The sequence below is a fragment of the Hyperolius riggenbachi genome, chromosome 4 (assembly GCF_040937935.1).
Source record: "Hyperolius riggenbachi isolate aHypRig1 chromosome 4, aHypRig1.pri, whole genome shotgun sequence".
NCBI classification, from domain to species: Eukaryota; Metazoa; Chordata; class Amphibia; order Anura; family Hyperoliidae; genus Hyperolius; species Hyperolius riggenbachi.
In genome coordinates this window covers 476,093,186-476,112,869 of record NC_090649.1, presented here as the reverse complement: position 1 = coordinate 476,112,869, position 19,684 = coordinate 476,093,186, and the positions used below count along the sequence as shown (strand labels likewise).

At 47.4% G+C, this 19,684-nt stretch overlaps 1 protein-coding gene across 1 annotated transcript in view; it reads right to left on the bottom strand.

Annotated features, from left to right (window-relative positions):
• Positions 1-510: 510 nt before the first annotated feature.
• Positions 511-19,684, bottom strand: part of LOC137571003 (putative deoxyribonuclease tatdn3-A) — a 35,073-nt gene continuing 15,899 nt past the window's right edge. Inside the window, exons 8-10 of the mRNA XM_068279697.1 lie at positions 19,520-19,632; positions 18,495-18,575; positions 511-1,231 (exon numbers count right to left, since the gene is read on the bottom strand). Of these exons, the coding sequence (XP_068135798.1) occupies positions 1,088-1,231; positions 18,495-18,575; positions 19,520-19,632 (338 nt within the window). The 3' untranslated portion in view covers positions 511-1,087. The remainder of the gene's footprint in view (positions 1,232-18,494; positions 18,576-19,519; positions 19,633-19,684) is intronic.

The window sequence follows — 19,684 nt, the reverse complement described above, 5'->3', positions numbered from 1 at the left end:
GGATCTCGCTCTTGCGAGCTCCCATCTAATCTTGCTCCTTGGAAGATGACGCCATATGGCGGCACTGAGGAACAACAGAGCATCACTGCCGCCGCCAATGTGCATTAAGTGGTCGGCAAGAGGTTAAAGAGGAACTTTATCCCAGGATTGAACTTCATTCCAATCAGTGGCTGATACTCCCTTTCCCATAAGAAATCTTTACCTTTTTTTGAATAAATCACCAGGGACCTCTGTATGGCTGATATTGTGGGGGAACCCTTCCCACAGTGTGATGTCATGACCATGCTCCTGGCAGTTTGCTGTCTGTAAACCTTATTGCATTGTGGAAAATAACAGCTTTTACGAATACCAAGCAAGCAGCATCTCCCTCTGAGCATAGAACTCTCAGTAACGAACATTCCATACCGATCACCTGGTAGTACTAAAGATGTCAACAAATTTCAGAATATGAATCATAGAGAGGAAAGATTTTACAATGGGCAAACATTGACTAAATAATCTATAAATGAATATTGTAAACAATAAGCGATTTTATTCATTATATCATTTTCACAAGAGTTCTTCTTTAACTGTGGTCCCTGCAGAGTTTTCAGCAGAGCAGTGTCACACCTGTCCGGGATGGCATGCTCCTCTGTCAGACGGGGATGGAGTTGAGGAGCTCCATGCTCCCTGTCTCCAACCCCTGCAGGGGTGACTCTCCTCTGGGGCCCGCAGCATGTCATTACGTAATAATGCGACAGGTCCCAGAGAAGATGCAGCCAGCGGGGATGGAGACAGGGAGCATGGAGCTACAGACTGACAGAGGAGCGCGCCTCCTGGACAGGTGAGGCACTACTCTGCATGGGAGCCAGGGAGCAACAGTTACGTAAGTTGGGGGGTGACCTGGGTGTGTCCGGCAGCCTCTCTGGGTCCTGTGGCAATTGCCCAGGTTGCTCATGTGGTATCTCTGGCATTGCACGTGAACGCACCGACAAACGTTCACATTGCTGTTATATTGCCACCATATAGCTCCGCTACTAGTGAGACCACCATACAAAGAGCTTCCTGCAAGAGCTCATCCACATCTAGTCTGAATTGTGATGAAGGTTTATCTGTTCAGCCTGTGATTTACTCTCTGGAAGAGGCGGAGGGCGTTCCGCGTTGCTGCCTCGCTGACAGTCTCTGGAGACAGACCTTTCACACTAGCGATATAGTCACAGGGGATGCGGATGTTCCACGGGACATTTCTCTCCTGCAGTAAACATAGAACGGAAGCTGTGATGCCTTACATCAGGAAAATATGAAACAGCACACATGAAAATACTTGTTTAGAGCGCCCCCTGCTGTTCTGATTGGCAAGTTTCTTCGGTACAAATAAGGCCTAGTTTTGTTACCGAACAGCAAACAGAACAGGTTGCTTTGGGGAGGTGGCGATAGGCGCTACTTGGCACCAGCTTAGTCCACAATGTCAATTTATGGCTATGGGACGCCAGGTGCTTAGTTTCGGTGCAAGCACAGAATGCTTACATGTCCAGCTATGCTGTAGCCGCACCCATATAGCGTCAGAGATGGAAGTTCAGTGGGAGGGGTTTGGCTATAATATAGTCCCAAGAGATAGTGTTAGACAATAAGGTAGCAGTGAGGGAGGTTGGTGTTGGGCACAGAGTTGGATTTCTAGAAAAGCCACAAAGGCTCGGGCCTTGGGCGGCTGCAGCTCAAGATGGCACCTGGGTGTGAAATAGGGGTTGCTACATATAGAAGAGAAAGCTGCAAATGGGGAGCAACACAACACAGGGAAGCTGATGCCCAGGGGAGCTGTACATGAAAGAGAGGGGCTACAGCTCTAGGAATGTTACACATGAAATGGGGGCTACATGTGGAATGGGAGGGGCTCTGCTGCACATGGAGAGGGAGGGGCATACTTGGCAGAGGCAACAGTACATAGAAAAAAGAGACTGCTACACTCACGTATAGTCCCAAATGGGAGCAGGGAAGTTCAAGGCCAAATGATCCAAAAGTAATGATAAAAATCCCGCTGCACCAGATGGTAGGGTGAAGTGAAAAAATCTTTATTCTGTTATTCCATGTCAGCGTTACAAATAAAAGCTCACGCGTATCGGAGCAAAAGATGGCTCCTTAATCATAGCTAACATACACATGCATTACATCAGTTATATAGCAAAGAGAGGGCCCCACCCACAGGGGTGTCCATTTTGGCCTTAAAGTTACAGACATCACAAATTTAAAATGGTATAAACCAATACATTGTGCTGAAAGTACATATAAAAACACACATGTAAAAGCACATCATGTTGTCGCAAATCTGATCTTATTAAATATTTATTGATTAATTAATCACAATTACTATTTGTATATATGAAAACCAATTGCTACATCCCTATTAGAGAGGGAAGAAAGACCCAGGGGGGGGGGGGGGGGGGGGGGAGGGGAAGAGAGGGGGGGGGAGGGGGAAGGGGAAGGAAGGAGACAAAAAGCGAACAGGAAGAGCCAGCCGGAAAGACAGAAAGGCCAGAAAATAGAAGCCAAAGGGCTCAGGGTGTTGGCGCCGGGTGCAAGGGGAGGAAAACAGGGAGACAGGGAAAAATCCCTATTCGAGATTATCTATCGTAGAATGCATTGAGGTCCATTCTGGAGTTGAGTCCCATAGGGGAACGTGTTCCCAATTTCCAAATCCAGAACGCCTCTCGTTTCAAAAGTTTGTTGTATAAGTTTCCCCCCTTGCAGAATGCGCCACCCTTTCTATGCCTTGGAATTGAAAACCAGACATATCACCCATATGAACCAAATAAAAATGTTTAGAAACACTAGAAGCACTGGTGACATAGGCAACATTCCTCAAGCATCTGCCCGCACCGTTATAGTGCTCTGAAATTCTTTGGCGAAGGGGGCGGGTGGTACACCCCACATATTGTTTTTCACACCTCGTACACGTAACCAAATAGACAACGTTACAGGTTTGACAATTAATATACTGTCTCATGTCATAGTTATTATGTCTAGAAAGTGAAATTACCTGACGTGTTTGGTTATGTACCCTACAATACCTGCAGGTATTATAGCCACATTTATAAGACCCCTTGTGTGCCAACCATGTGGGCTGAGGCCTGTCCACACTCTGGAATAGGCTAGGGGACAGACTAGTGCCCAAAGTAGGTGCACGACGTGAGGAAAAACCACAACCATCTGATAAAACAGCATAAAGTTTAGGATCGGAATGTAGGACAGGTAAGTATTTTTTAATAACATTTATAATCTGATTGTATTCTAAACTGTATGAAGTGACAAAGTTGACACCTCTGTTATGTTGTCTAAACTTATGATTCGATCCTATAGCAAGTAGGTCGGCCCTTGTTTTTTGCAATACCCGATCTCTCACTGTTTTGATATGATTTTCTCGATACCCCCTATCAAGAAGTCTAGATTGTTCCAAGTCCAACTCCTGGTGTATTTTAGTGGGGTCGGAACAATTTCTAGCTGCTCTTATCATTTCCCCATATGGAATGGATTTAAGTGTATGTCTGGGATGGCAGCTCGTTGCAAGGAGCAGCGAGTTGCCTGCACATTCTTTTCTAAAGGTTCTGGTCTGTATCTTCCGGGATGCAACCTGGCCAGTCAATGTAAGGTCCAAATAACTAATTTCAGTGGCACTATGGGACATCGTAAAGGATAAGTTGAGATCATTATCATTACAGAATGTCAGAAATCTAGACAGTTCTGATTCAGGACCCCTCCACACCAGCAGCAGATCATCTATGTATCTGGCATACCAAAATAATGAGTCGGAAAAGGGGTTGGACTCTCCAAAGATGCGGAGCTCCTCCCACCATCCCATGTACAAATTGGCCAGGGATGGGGAGAATTTGGCTCCCATAGAAGCTCCGCATCTCTGGAGATAGTACACCCCATCAAACATAAAATAATTACGACTAAGAAGATAATCAACTGCTAGGAGGAGAAAGTCACTGACGGTGGAGGAAAATGTCCCATATTTTTTAATATGGAAATCTAGAGCCTTAAGGGCTAGTTTGTGGGGGATAGAAGAATATAGAGAGGCTACATCCATCGTGACCCACCTATAGGATGCCTCCCAGTGTAGAGATTCCAAACTCTGCAATAGATGAGTGGTATCACGTAAAAAACCTGGCAGGCGATGTACCAGTGGCTGTAGACACCCGTCCACCCACTGGCCAAGACGCTCCCCCAGGGAACCAATGCCTGCCACTTTTTGTCTCCTTCCTTCCCCTTCCCCCCCCTCTCTTCCCCTCCCCCCCCCCTGGGTCTTTCTTCCCTCTCTAATAGGGATGTAGCAATTGGTTTTCATATATACAAATAGTAATTGTGATTAATTAATCAATAAATATTTAATAAGATCAGATTTGCGACAACATGATGTGCTTTTACGTGTGTTTTTATATGTACTTTCAGCACAATGTATTGGTTAATACCATTTTAAATTTGTGATGTCTGTAACTTTAAGGCCAAAATGGACACCCCTGTGGGTGGGGCCTTCTCTTTGCTATATAACTGATGTAATGCATGTGTATGTTAGCTATGATTAAGGAGCCATCTTTTGCTCCGATACGCGTGAGCTTTTATCTGTAACACTGACATGGAATAACAGAATAAAGATTTTTTCACTTCACCCTACCATCTGGTGCAGCAGGATTTTTATCATTACTTTTGGATACTTGGCAGAGGGGCGGAAAAAGTATAGAGGCCGTCTTGGTTAGGCATGGAGACAGAGGTTAGTGCATAGCTCCCAACTGTCCCTCTTTTGGAGCCCTGTCCCTCTGTCCTCCTCATTTCTCCCTCTTTCAGGACTTTGTCCCTCTTTCTATGTAAATATATACATTTCGCCACTAAAAATGTGTTTGATTGACTCTAAACTTTATTCCCATCCTTTACATTGATATATTACTAATTTTAAAATGTTAATATGAATGAAAATGAACCAGGATAGAAAGGACCAGTGTGGTTTGAATTATAAAACAACATATTTTTCTTATGAAATCTTTATGGTATGCGTGGCTAGGGGTGTGACAGGGGCGTGATCAGGGGTGAGGCAGAGGCGTGGCTTAAGTGTCCCTCTTTCTCATCTCAAAAAGTTGGGAGGTATGGTTAGTGTAAGGGCCCGTTTCCACTATATATGAATACGCAGTGTTTCTCGACATGAGAGCCGGCATGGGAAACGCTGCCTATTCAGACAACAGGCTTGCTGCAGTTTGCAACAGCACGAATCTGAATTCGGATGCAGCTGGGCAATAGCACACATTTGGAAACTAGCCCTTAGGCATGGAGAGGAAGGTTAGGTTTAGACACTAAGGATGAGCGTCCGGATTTTGGGGAATTTCAATTTCCGAATTGAAAATCTAATCCGCTTTCTCTAATATTACATTACGGAGACTCGGAAATTTTAGGCCAATTGCAAGACTCGGACAGGGCCGTAGCAATAGGGGGTGCAGAGGTTGCGACCGCATCGGGGCCTTTGGGCTAGAGGGTCCCTCACTCAACCACAGTATTAGCTCTCTATTGGTCCTGTGCTAGTAATAATCACTTCCATAGATACTTTGAATAGTGGTAATTATTAACAAACTGTTCCCTATTCCTTACTTGCACCTCTGACTCAGTGGCTGTCCTTGGCAGGTTTTGGTGCATTGTATCAATTGTTATGTATAGAGCACTTGGGGGGCCCTAATGTAAAACTTGCACCGGGGCCTAGAGCTCCTTAGCTACGCCACTGGACTCGGAAGTATAAGTCCAATGAGATAATGCCAAAGTGTACGCAAAATAGCTCAAAATATAGTAGATTCCCCAAAATAACGGATTCAGTGATAAACAACTTTTTTTTTTAACTACCTGTGGACCGCCAAACGCCTATGGACGTAACTGCGGCGGCAGCCCCAGGACCGCCTAACGGCAATTGGCGTCAAGTCCTGGGGGTGCAATTTCCCAGGGAACGGCCGCGCGCATGCGCGATCGTTCCCAGCTGCCACTTCACGGAACTGAGTTCCGTGGTTAGCCTGCTAGCCGCGATCAGCTGTTTGTAAACGAAAGGGGAAAGAAATCCCCTTTGTTTACATCTGTACAGCACTGCGGTCCCCGGCCACAGCGATCGGACACCTCAGACGGCATGTCCCCTTAGGGACAAAAAAGGGAGGGGAGTCTGATCGGTGGGCTGTTTGTAAACGAAAGGGGAAAGAAATTCCCTTTGTTTACATCTGTACAGCGATGCGGTCCCCGGCAGCATTGTACGAGATCGGCGATCCCTGGCCTCTGATTGGCCGGGGAGCGCCGTCCTCTCATAGGCTGATGCCTATGAGAGGATGAACAGGACGGATCACCGTCCTGTTCCAATTCTGAGCACCGAGGGGAGGAGGGAAGGGGAGGGAGAAACAGCCTCAGAGGCTGAAAAAAAAAAAAACACTGCCACAGAGATCGGACACCTCAGGCGGCATGTCCCCCAGGGACAAAAATAGGAGGCGAGTCTGATCGCTGTGCTCCATAGCTGGGCTGTGCAGGAGGCTGAAAAGCCTGCACAGCCCAGCTTAGCAATAAACAGCCTGGTCGTTAGGGGGGGGGGTAACACTGCGGTCTTCAAGTGGTTAAGTGAATGTAAATCTGAAACTCAGATTTTCGCAGAATTCACTTGCCAGAAAAACGAAACAGAAATCGGCATTTCCGACCATCCCCATCAGGCACAGGGACAGAGGCTACTGCACAAAAATTCACCTGGGGTGATGCTAAACATGCCCATAGCAAAGGGAAAATAGCTCCATAAATCTACTTTAAAGAGAGTCTGAAGCGAGAATAGATCTCGCTTCAGACCTCATATATAGCAGGGGCACGTGTTAAGCACGCTATCCCGCGGCTTAACCTGCTGAGCGGTCTGGACGAGCTCAGCTCGTCCAACACCGCCAGAGGCTGCCGCTCAGGCCCTGCTGGGCCGATTTGCACCAAATAAAAAGCAGCACACGCAGCCGGCACTTTGCCAGCCGCGTGTGCTGCCTGATCGCCGCTGCAGCGCGGCGATTCGCCGCGTGCAGCGGCGAAAGAGGGTCCCCCCAGCCGCCCGAGCCCAGCGTAGCCGGAACAAATAGTTCCGGCCAGTGCTAAGGGCTGGATCGGAGGCGGCTGACGTCAGGACGTCGGCTGACGTCCATGACGTCACTCCGCTCGTCGCCATGGCGACGAGGGAAGCGAAACACGGAGGGCCGCTCATTGCGGCCTTCCGTGTTATTTCTTGCCGCCGGAGGCGATCGGAAGATCGCCTCCGGAGCGCCCTCTAGTGGGCTTTCATGCAGCCAACTTTCAGTTGGCTGCATGGAATAGTTTTTTTTTTTATTTAAAAAAAACCCTCCCGCAGCCACCCTGGCGATTTAATCAGAACGCCAGGGTGGTTAACGGGGGTCCCTGTCCCCCCAAATCCCCTCCGTAATGCGGGGGAGCGCTTCCTGGTTGGGGCAGGGCTAACCGCCGCAGCCCTGCCCCACGCGCATCTGTCAGCACGTATCTCCGCCTCTCCCCCGCCCCTCTCAGTCTTCCTTCACTGAGAGGGGCGGGGGAGAGGCGGCGATGCGCGTCTGATAGACGCGCTGTGAGGCAGGGCTGCAGCCGTTAGCCCTGCCTCTAGGAAGCATATTCTACGACCAACCTTTGCGACCAACTTTTGCGGGGGGTGGGTTGGGGGGTCAGGGACCCTCGTTTAGCCGCGTGATAGCAGCGTTTTAGCATGGGCACACATGCCCCTGCTATATATGAGAGCTGAAGCGAGATTTAGTCTCGCTTCAGTGTCTCTTTAAGGCACTTTACTTTTAACCTTGCTGGTATCTTTAATAAGTTTAAAAAACATTGGAAATGACTAGGCACGAGCAAAGGGGTCAATTAACCCGGGGCCCGACCTCTGCTCCCTGTCAATGCTGCTCCCTGGGTCCCTGCGAGTATGCTTCCTGTAATTACCTATCTCGGTGGGCGGGCAGGAAGAGGCTGCACATACCGTGCACACTCTGAGGCTGGCACACTGTCTCCCGCCCACTCTATGACTCAGCGCGTGTTTACACATTACGTGCCCGGTCATAAAGAAGGAAGAAGACAGCGTGCCAGCCTCAGAGCAGAGTGCTCGGAATGTGCAGCCGCTTCCTGCCGGCCCGCTGAGATAGATAATTACAGGAATCATACTCGCAGGGGCACCAATCGGGTAACAGCGGGGGGGGGGGGGGGGGGTTATGATGTCTCAGGCGGGGGGCCCCACATTTAAGTTCGCCCCAGGGCCTTGGGGCCCCTTAAAACGGCCCTGCATTTGTAAACACAGTGGGACACAGCAATCAGCTGATTAACGCTGGCAGACTGTGTTCTTTATTTACATACAAAAATGTATCTACCGTATATACTTGAGTATAAGCCGAGATTTTGAGACCTAAAAAGTGGTCCAAAAGTGGGGGTTTCAGCTTATACTCGAGTCACGACCTCCTAAGAGTGCATCTACGTAACATGAAAATAGGAGCTGAATTATAGCGTGATGGTGCATTTTCAAATCAGCGGTGTCGGTGCCGTGTCCCTCCTCCTCTCCATGTGCTGAGAGCGGCTTTAGATTGCGCTGGCTGGAGGGCGAACAAATCCCCGTCCGCCAGAGCGGAATGTTGGGCATACCTCTTTGCTTTTTTTCAGCCCCCTCCCGTCCACCAAAGCGTCCGAGCGTCTCCCGGTAAATGCAGCGCGGTGTTACATTAGTTTCCCTGGTTCCCAGTGCGCGTCGATTCCTCTGCAACACAGGCTCTTTGCTATGACGGCATCTAGCGTGCGCCACTGCTGGCGTCATAGCAAAGAGCCTGTGAAATTGCATAGGAATCAGTGCACATCGGGAACCAGGGAAACAAATGTAACACCGCGGTGCATTTACCGGGAGACGCTCGGACGCTTTGGTGGACAGGAGGGGGCTGAAAAAAATCAAAGAGGTATGCCCAACATTCCGCTCTGGTGGACGGGGATCTGCTCGCCCTCCAGCTAGCGCAATCTAAAGCCGCTCTCAGCACATGGAGAGGAGGAGGGACATGGCACTGACACAGGTCTTTTGAAAATACACCATCATGCTATAATTCAGCTCCTATTTTCATGTTGCTGTGTTTTTGTGGTGGTGGTGGTGGGGTTGTCACGCTGTGCTCTTGAACAAGCTGACATAACCCTTCCAGTCTGCTGCAAGTGTCATGTCTGCGGAGTGACACAGTTCAGGGTGCTGGTGACTGCGCTGACTTTCAGGGACAGAGGTTCAGAGTATGCGCGTTCATTACTGTGTCAGGGGCCAAATCCAGGGCAAAACACAGCCCGTCATTCAGAGCAGCAGTCCAGGGGGGCAGCCTGGTCCAGAAGTGGCATACACTTCCGTTGCCTCCTCATCAGCTCTGATAGTGTACCATGTGAATATGTTCCTTCTACCCCCTCCAAGGCTTGGTGCACACCAGAGGAGTTTTTCTGAGCGTTTTGAGTTTTTAAATCTGCTGCTCATGTTATCCTATGTGTCTGTGCACACTGGAGCAATGAGGTTTTGTAAAAAAAATCCCATAGCATTACATTGGGAAGAGCTTTTGAAACCTCTAGCGCCCAAACGCCAGAGGTTTCAAAAGCTCTTCCCAATGTAATGCTATGTTGTTTTTTTTACAAAACCTCATTGCTCCAGTGTGCACAGACACATAGGATAACATGAGCAGCAGATTTAAAAACTCAAAACGCTCAGAAAAACTCCTAAGGTGTGCACCAGGCCCAAGTCAGCTGACTCCTCCACATAATGCTCTGTTCTGCCCCATAAGGTCACTCCATTTCCTACCCTCGGCTAATACTCGAGTCAATCGTTTCTTCTGAAATTGTAAGGTAAAAGTTGGGGGGTTGGCTTATACTCAGGTCGGCTTATACTCGAGTATATACAGGTATATAGTGCTGAAATCTAACACAGTGCTGCACAGAGGATAGGCTTGTCACTTAACTGTCCCTCTAATGGGCTCACAATCTAATCCCTCCAATAGGCTGATGTCTATGTATAATATGTGTAGTGTATGTATCATAGTGTAGGGCTAATTTAGGGGGGTGAAGGTGGGAGGGAGTAAAAAAATGTTAAAATGTACTTCTTTTTTTATTAATAAAGAAAAAACTAAAAATCGCAGCAGCAATCAAATACCATCAAAAGAAAGCTAAATTTGTATGGAGAAAAGGATGTAAAATTAATTTGGGTGCTAAGTTGTATGACTGAGCAATAGTTGTGAAGTGCAGAATTGTAAAAAAAAAAGGCCTGGTGAATAGGGGGGTATAAACCTCTGGGCCTCAAGAAGTTAAAATTACATTGATTCAATTGAAAGCTGGGAGAAGAGGAATCCACAGTGTGACAATCACAATGCCACAGCATGCCACAGACTGAGAGGAGCATAACGGAACTGTAAACCTAAAAAATGTCCACAGACTGCTTAGCCATTGTCCCCCCTACCCCAATCCCCTTCCATGTCCCCCTTTTCCCCTTGCTTGCTTTGGCAATACCTGTAATGAATCTTGGTCATGCCAATAAAGCAAGCACCAAATTAAACAAAATGTGGATAAAATAGACGATAGTGAAAAAAATTCTAAACATAAAGTGCATACCTCCCAACTTTTTGAGATGAGAAAGAGGGCCGCGCCCCTGCCACACCCATGATCACGCCCCATCACACCCCTAGTCACGCATACTATAAAGATTTCATAAGAAAAATATGTTGTTTTATAATTCAAACCACACTGGTCCTTTCTATCCTGGTTCATTTTCCTATATTAACATTTTAAAATTAGTAATATCTCAATTTAAAGGATGGGAATAAAGTTTAGAGTCAAGTAAACACACACTTTTTAGTAGAGAAATATATATGTAGTTACATAGAAAGAGGGACAAAATCCTGAAAGAGGGACAAATGAGGGAGGAAAGAGGGACAGAGGGACAGGGCTCCCAAAGAGGGACAGTTGGGAGCTATGATAAAGTTACTCAAGCAGAACCAGAAACGTTAAGTGGTAGCCTCATTTTATCTCAAGCTTAATACATTATTATCCGCAAGGCTCTGAAATGCTGATGTTTAGCAATCACCAGCCACATGTCAATGTTTATTAAGGATCCCGGCCAAGATGAGGACCAGCAGGAAAGCAGAGCAAGAAGTACAGAACAAGATCAGGAGAGAGATACCAGCAGTAAGACAGAAAGAAATGGAGAGGAGAAAAAAAGACCCCATTTGATGATATTTTAAAAGAAACCAGAGATGTACTAAAAAAAAAAAAAAAAAGTTTTATACATACCTGGGGCTTCCTCCAGCCCCATGTATAAAACTTTTTGTGTGCGTCTCAGGTACTCTTTAAGCTAATTTAAAGTGGACCTGAACTCTCAGACAGAAGGAAAGCATAGAGAAATGCATCCTGTATGAATTTGGGCCTTGTTCACATTGCGTTCCGTCCGTGTCCGTTCACGTTGGCTGGTTTTTGAAGCTTTTTTTTTTATTTTCATTTCTCTGTGTTAGACGATTTTCTTAACCGCTATTCTAAGCGCTTTTGCAGAGCGATTGCATTTTTTCACTTCATGACGTCAGTCAGGAAGTGAACTCTTTGATCCGGAAAAGAATAAATATGTTTTCTTTAACCTCCCTGGCGGTAAGCCTGACCTGAGCTCGGGCTTGGAGAGATGAGCTGCGAGCGGTAAGCCAGAGCTCAGGTCGGGCTAGGGAATATATATATATATATATATATATATATATATATATATATATATATATATATATATATACACACACACACACACACACAGTTGTGTTCAAAATTATTCAACCCCCACTGAAATTGAGTGTTTTGGCCAGTTTGACATTGATTTTGACCATTTCAGTCATCTTGTTTACAATTAAATCAAAGAGGCACTTGTAAGTCAGACAAATATAACATAACATTTATGATTAAATCCATGGCCCAAACAGTTCTCATTTTGTTTCATCAGTTCATAGAACACTACCAACAAAGTTTTGGGATAGTGTTCTGTGGACTGATGAAACAAAATTAGAACTGTTTGGGCCCATGGATCAATGCTATGTTTGGAGGAGGAAGAACAAGGCCTATGAAGAAAAGAACACCTTGCCTACTGTGAAGCATGGCGGGGGGTCAATCATGCTTTGGGGCTGTTTTGCTTCTGCAGGTACAGGGAAGCTTCAGCGTGTGCAAGGTACCATGAATTCTCTTCAGTACCAGGAGATATTGGATGAAAATGTGATGCAGTCCGTCACAAACCTGAGGCTTGGGAGACGTTGGACCTTTCAACAGGACAATGATCCCAAGCATACCTCCAAGTCCACTAGAGCATGGTTGCAGATTAAAGGCTGGAACATTTTGGAGTGGCCATCGCAGTCACCAGACTTACCGTATTTTTTGCCGTATAAGACGCTCCGGAATATAAGACGCACCTAGGTTTAGGGGGCAAAAAACAAGGAAAAATATATATATACTAAACCTGGTGCGTCCATGTTCCAGGAGTGTCTTGTAGATGTTCTCCCCCAATTGGTGTCCTCCTGTGTCCCCCATCTGTCCCTAGTGTGTCCCCTTCTGTCCCCAGTATGTCCGTGTGTGTCCTGCTGTCCCCAGTATGTTCCCTGCTGCCCCCAGTATGTCCCTAATGTGTGTCCTGCTGTCCCCAGTATGTCCCCTGCTGCCCCCAGTAAGTCCCTAATGTGTGTTCTGCTGTCCCCAGTATGACTCCAGTGTGTCTCTGGTACATACCCTGCTGTCCCCAGTATGTCCCTAGTGTGTCCCCTTCTGTGTGTGTACTACTGTCCCCAGTATGTCATTAGTGTGTGTCCTGCTGTCCCCAGAATGTTCACTGCTGTCCCTAGTGTATGTCTTGCTGTCCCCAGGTGTTCCCTGTATGTCCCCAGTACGTGTCCTGCTGTCTTCATTATGTCCCTAGTGTGTGTCTTTCTGTCCCTAGGTGTCCCCATTCTGCCTACAGTGTACCTCCCTGTGAATGTCCTCAAACCCCCCCGCCGCCGCTTGTGACTATGTTCCCCCTGGGTGGTCCACAACTGCCGCATGTATGTCCGCAAACACCCGTAGCTTGTGTCCATGTTCCCCCTGTGTGGTCCGCAACTGCCCGCTTGTGCCCCCAATTGTGTCGACGCTTTCCCCCGGTGTAAATAGCTGGACCGCGCTCATCTTACCTAAGCCAGTGCCTTCTGCGGGGATCGGAGACCTGTCTTCACACACGCGGCTCCCCCTAGTGAAGGCTTCTGCTGATGACACAGCTGAAGCAATTACTAGAGCTGAAGTGCGGAAGTGAAGACAGGTCTCCGATCCCCACAGAAGGCACTGACTTAGGTAAGATGAGCGCGGTCCAGCTATTTACACCAGGGGAAAGCGGCAACACAAGTATATATATGTACATACACAGTGTATATACATACACACATGTGTATATATATTAGTGTGTCTAATTCCTCCTCATTTCTCTATATTTGCAAAATTTGATCTCTCCCGTGTCACTTGACTGCCAAAGTAGAGATGGCAGATAAGCTCATTTGAGAGAACAGGATGACAGTATATCCAAGTACAGTTACCGATGTCTGTCTGGATTTTGACTACTCTCTGCCTGACTTCAATCGTGGTTGGGGTGTCTTCATGGGCGTCCGCACATATGGCAAAACCGGGCATCTGCCCGAGCCTGGCCGCCCGCTGCCCCCCCCCCCTGGCTGCCCGCCGAGAGGAAGAGAAGAGAGAGAGCTATGGGCACAGTGGGGAAGGGCGGACGTCTCCCCCCCCTTCCCTCACCTTAGGGGGCTCTCTCTCCCTCGCTGTCCCCTCCGGAATGAAGTGTGCAGCGGCTGGGCAGCGGGCGGAACTTACCTCGTCTCGCTCCTGCGCCGGAAGTTCTGGTGCCGCATTCTGGTCTGGATCAGACCAGAGAGAGTAGCGGCTAATCCACCCGGCGCGTGCGACGAGAGGAGGTAAGTTCTGCCCGCTGCCCAGCCGCTGCACACTTCATTCCGGACTCCGGAGGGGAGAGCGAGAGAGGGAGGGAGAGCCCCCTAAGGTGAGTGCCCATAGCTCTCCCTCTTCTCTGCGCTGCTCTCCTCCTGCTGGGGCACACATGGCCACCTTTTCTGGGGACATATCCCCCTGGCTACATATACTGGGACATATCCCCCTGGCTACATATACTGGGACATATCCCCCTAGCTACATATACTGGGACATATCCCCCTGGCTACATATACTGGGACATATACCCCTGCCTACATATACTGGGACATATACCCCTGCCTACATATACTGGGACATATACCCCTGGCTACATATACTGGGACATATCCCCCTGGCTACATATACTGGGACATATACCCCCTGCCTACATATACTGGGACATATCCCCCTGGCTACATATACTGGGACATATCCCCCTGGCTACATATACTGGGACATATACCCCTGCCTACATATACTGGGACATATCCCCCTGGCTACATATACTGGGACATATCCCCCTGGCTACATTAACTGGGACATATACCCCCTGCCTACATATACTGGGACATATACCCCCTGGCTACATATACTGGGACATATACCCCCTGGCTACATATACTGGGACATATCCCCCTGGCTACATATACTGGGACATATACCCCTGCCTACATATACTGGGACATATACCCCTGCCTACATATACTGGGACATATACCCCTGCCTACATATACTGGGACATATACCCCTGCCTACATATACTGGGACATATCCCCCTGCCTACATATACTGGGACATATCCCCCTGGCTACATATACTGGGACATATACCCCCTGCCTACATATACTGGGACATATACCCCTGCCTACATATACTGGGACATATACCCCTGCCTACATATACTGGGACATATCCCCCTGCCTACTTTTTCTGGGGACATATACCCCTGCCTACATATACTGGGACATATCCCCCTGGCTTCATATACTGGGACATATCCCCCTGGCTACATATACTGGGACATATACCCCTGCCTACATATACTGGGACATATACCCCTGCCTACATATACTGGGACATATCCCCCTGCCTACATATACTGGGACATATACCCCCTGCCTACATATACTGGGACATATACCCCCTGCCTACATATACTGGGACATATCCCCCTGGCTACTTTTTCTGGGGACATATACCCCTGCCTACATATACTGGGACATATCCCCCTGGCTACATACTGTATACTGGGACATATACCCCCTGGCTACATATGCTGGGACATATCCCCCTGCCTACATATACTGGGACATATCCCCCTGGCTACATATACTGGGACATATACCCCTGCCTACATATACTGGGACATATACCCCTGCCTACATATACTGGGCACATATACCCCTGCCTACATATACTGGGCACATATACCCCTGCCTACATATACTGGGCACATATACCCCTGACTACATATACTGGGCACATATACCCCTGGCTACCTGTTCTGGGGACATCTCTACCCCTGGCTACCAGTTCTGGGGACATCTATACCGCTGGCCACCTATTCTGGGGACACCTATAGACCTGGGGCTACCTATTTTTGGGGAACCACTGCTGTCAGATTGAGTGTATTTTGGGGAACTGCTGCCAGGTGAGAGGTGTCTACATATTAAGGGGGCATTCTGCCTATTTATGTGAAAAGCTGTCTATTTATGTGCCTCATGACTGCTGAATTTGTCTTGTTGCGGGCCTCATGGTCACTGACTTTGTCTTGTTGGGGGCCTCATGATTTGTTGGGGGCCTCAAGATTGCTGAATTTGTCTTGTTGGGGGCCTCATGATTGCTGAATTTGTCTTGTTGGGGGCCTCATGATTGCTGAGTTGGTCATGTTGGGGGCCTCATGATTGCTGAATTTGTCTTGATGGGGGGGGAGGGCCTCATGATTGCTGAATTTGTCTTGTTGGGGGTCACATGATTGCTAACTGCGAGACTATGGAAAAAGCTGAATCATCATCATATGAGACAATAGCGTTGAACCTACTTTTTCCGCTTTTTAAAACAGAAAATGAAACTGGGAGGTTCTAAAAAAAATGAATAATTTTTTCAGGAGTACGATGGATGAAATTGTTTATCTTCACAGTTTATTTTCAACTTAATTTTCCATAATGTTCATGTATGAGTTAAAACGTTTGTATTTAGTTTAAAGGGAACCAGAGATGAACGTTTCACACAAAATAAACATATCAGTTGATAGCTTGTAAAGAATAAATGCTCTACCTGATAATTTTGCCGCTCTGGTGTGCCTTTTTTAGTGTTTTTTTATCCATTATTGCTCCAGGAAAAATCAAATATGGCCGCCGGCTCATATCCCTTCTCCTTCCGGGTTATCAGTTGTTCTGGATGTGCTGTCTAGGCTATATGAGACTATGCTGCTATCTAGGCTAAATGCAGCCTTTCATCTATGTGCTTTCATTTTGGTATGATATCTGCCTGTAGGAAGTGTCTCTCATAGGAATGAAACTGCCGTTATTATCAGTATCTATGCAGACAGAGCACACAGGGATCATATTACAGCCACAGAGCTTCTCTCTCAGGAGCAGCAGCCCCTCCAGTCATCACAGCTCTCAGTATGCAAGCAGGAAATCTAAGCCAGGAGAGGGGAAGGCTTGGGCTTGAAAAGACTACACAGAAAAGTGACTCAGCTATAATGATTCCAGGTCAAACCTCGACTGAATAGTCGGTGCATTCTTATCACAGTTGCTAATAGACTAATTAAGCAGATAACAATGAAACTAAAAGCAGGGTAAGTGTTTACTGTCATGTTCCCACTGATAAATGTAATAAAATACATGAGGGTGCTTCATCTCTGGTTCTCTTTAAATTGCTGTTGGCACTTTGTGATAGTAAAGTGACTTTGCAGTTTGGACACTCGACCTCCAAAAGGTTCGCCACCACTGTCCTAATCTAATGTCCCAGTGTGAACTAAACAATGGTGGGACTGTCCCACCATTGTTTAGTTCATGTAAACTTGTCTCCACCCACGACCACACCCACATTCTGGTTCATGACCACACCCATTTTCCGGCGCGGCGCGTATGACGTAGCTCCATTTTTTGGCGCGCTACACGCGCCACACAACACCGACCCAGATTTGCGGCGCCGCCCCGCTTTTCGCTCCCCACTTTTTGCCCCCCCCTGGAAATTTTTCTGCGGACGCCCATGGGTGTCTTGGCACCCTATGGAAAACAATACAGGAGACAAAAAAGGGAGCCCGATAGTGCAGTATGTCAATAATAGGTGTGTGGAGAAATCAATTGATTGAAAGGGCTACTCACAAAGGAGGGTTGCAAGGGGCAACCGACCACTTTAAGCAGGTGGAGACCATAAACCCGACTCCACTTGGGGTGGTCCTGGACGGACCTGGTTGCGGTCGCTCTCTTAGATGAAAAAGGATGGACAAAACATTAACCGTGGTAAAACAATGGGTGTTCTGTCACCACCCCTTGGACAAACATGTACGGGGGTATAACTATGCACAATAAGGGAAAGAGGCGCCCTGATCTGAATAAATGCTTTTAAAACCAGTTTAAAAACGAAAAAGAAAAATGAGGTATCTTACCTCAATGGCGAAATCTCTGTAAACTTACAAAAGATTTTTATTTGAGCACAGGCAACGCGTTTCATGGGTCTGAGCCAATACAGTGCCAAATGACAGAAATCATGTAGCATAGGGAGCCATTTGGCACTGTATTGGCCTGAGGAAGCGGGCTCAGACCCGTGAAACGCGTTGCCTGTGCTCAAATAAAAATCTTTTGTAAGTTTACAGAGATTTCGTCATTGAGGTAAGATACCTCATTTTTCTTTTTCGTTTTTAAACTGGTTTTAAAAGCTTTTATTCAAATCAGGGCGCCTCTTTCCCTTATTGTGCTCTGCCTGAGTTATTTGTACAGTTTCACAATTTTGAAAGTTTATTCATAAATTTAATTAAATCAACAAATTTGTGTTCCATTCTTTTATTTATATGCAGCATGTCTACCAGGCTTTTATTCAGACATATTTTGGTGAGTTATGACTGAAAAATGTAAGGCCTAAAATTCTTGAAATAAATGTACCGCTTTTGACTCATAATTCCAGACAGAAATGCACCGCCAGGGAGGTTAATGTTACCCGATCCAATCATACGGTTGATCATTCTGGAGTGGCCACCTTCAGTGCCAAATACCAAGAGCAACCTTCTCAGCTATTGTGGAGTCCATGCCTTGATTGGTCAGAAGCTGTTTTAACAGCTCAAGAAAGGTAACAATTACTATTTCCATCCGTATGTAATCTAGTCTTGACCGGTTCTCTTTAATGTATAACTTGCCCTTATCTGAGCCGGAGGTCTCCCTCCTGTTAATGTATGTGTTGTATGACATTAGCGACCTCTGTGTACGCATGTAATGAGCCGTGTCATCTGTCACAGCTCCGTTACCTGGAGATCAGCAGTCGCTGCACATTCTCACCTGTTTGTGTGGTCCGAGGGCCGGGGAATCGGTCTCCAGGCAGATGTGCTCTATGGGGATCTGTCTTATTAACTTCGCCCTCTGCAGGTGAAAAAACAATGAAGCGAAAACCAATTGTGACTACTAATAATTACAACTTACAAGAGTGAAACAGAGATGCGGCAATTTATGCTGAAATCTATGAAAAATCCATGCTTAGTGTTTGGCAGTGATAGATCCCTCTCAGGCCAGAATAGTTCTGACAGGGATCGATTGGATGGTCGAATATGGTAGCCATCTATAAGTGTATGGCCACCTTAAAAGGTTACTCAACTCTTTGGGGACCGCCGTACGTAAATCCTACGCCGCACTCGTGGCTGTCCTAGCCTGATGCTCCCGACGCGATCGTGCTCACCCGAGAGGGGAGATTAAGCTGATATATGACACCTGACATCTTCCCCCCGTGATCAGGAGCCATTGTGAGTGGCTCCTGATCACGTGATCACTACGATCGCCGGCGGATCGTAGTGATCACCGTTAGAGCTGCAGCAGTAGGGGGGGGGAAGAAGAGGATCCTCTCACCTCCCTGCCGTTCCCACAACGATCAGCACTCCCCTCCACTCTGGCCGGCATTCCTGCTCGCTCTGACGTAAGTGTCGGGTCCCGGCGTAGTGGCGCAGAACGCTCCTGGCCGCAGGAGTGTGGTGAAGAGCCATGTGGCTAAGTAACAATCGGAAAAAGCTGCAACAGTAGTTCCACAGCGGCGTTGTATTCGCTGAGCGATTGCAAAAGTGCTGCCTGCAGCATTTTCCACGCAATCCCGGGGTGATCGCATTCAAGGCAATTAGGGGAAATAGCAATTGCTCTGGGAATCGCCGAAAATTGGGGTACAAATACAGCTGCTAGTGGGCTCCAACCCTTAGGCATGTGACCCACTGGCGTCACTTTACAACAGATTGCGAAACTCTGGCCATTTACAAAATCATGGAAAGTGCTGTCGATCAGAAAAGTTTGCGCTCTTGGTGAGAAACACGCCAGATATTTACCTGATCAGTTCTGGTAACGGCGGGGGGAAAGGAGAAAAAGTATCCGGCCTTCACCCCCTCCAAGGCGGCCGAGGGGCGACCAGCAAAGTTGTGCAGCAAAGCTTTCTCTACACCTGGATGGAGAATGAGAGAATCACTGTCAGTCTGATCATTCAGTATATGGAT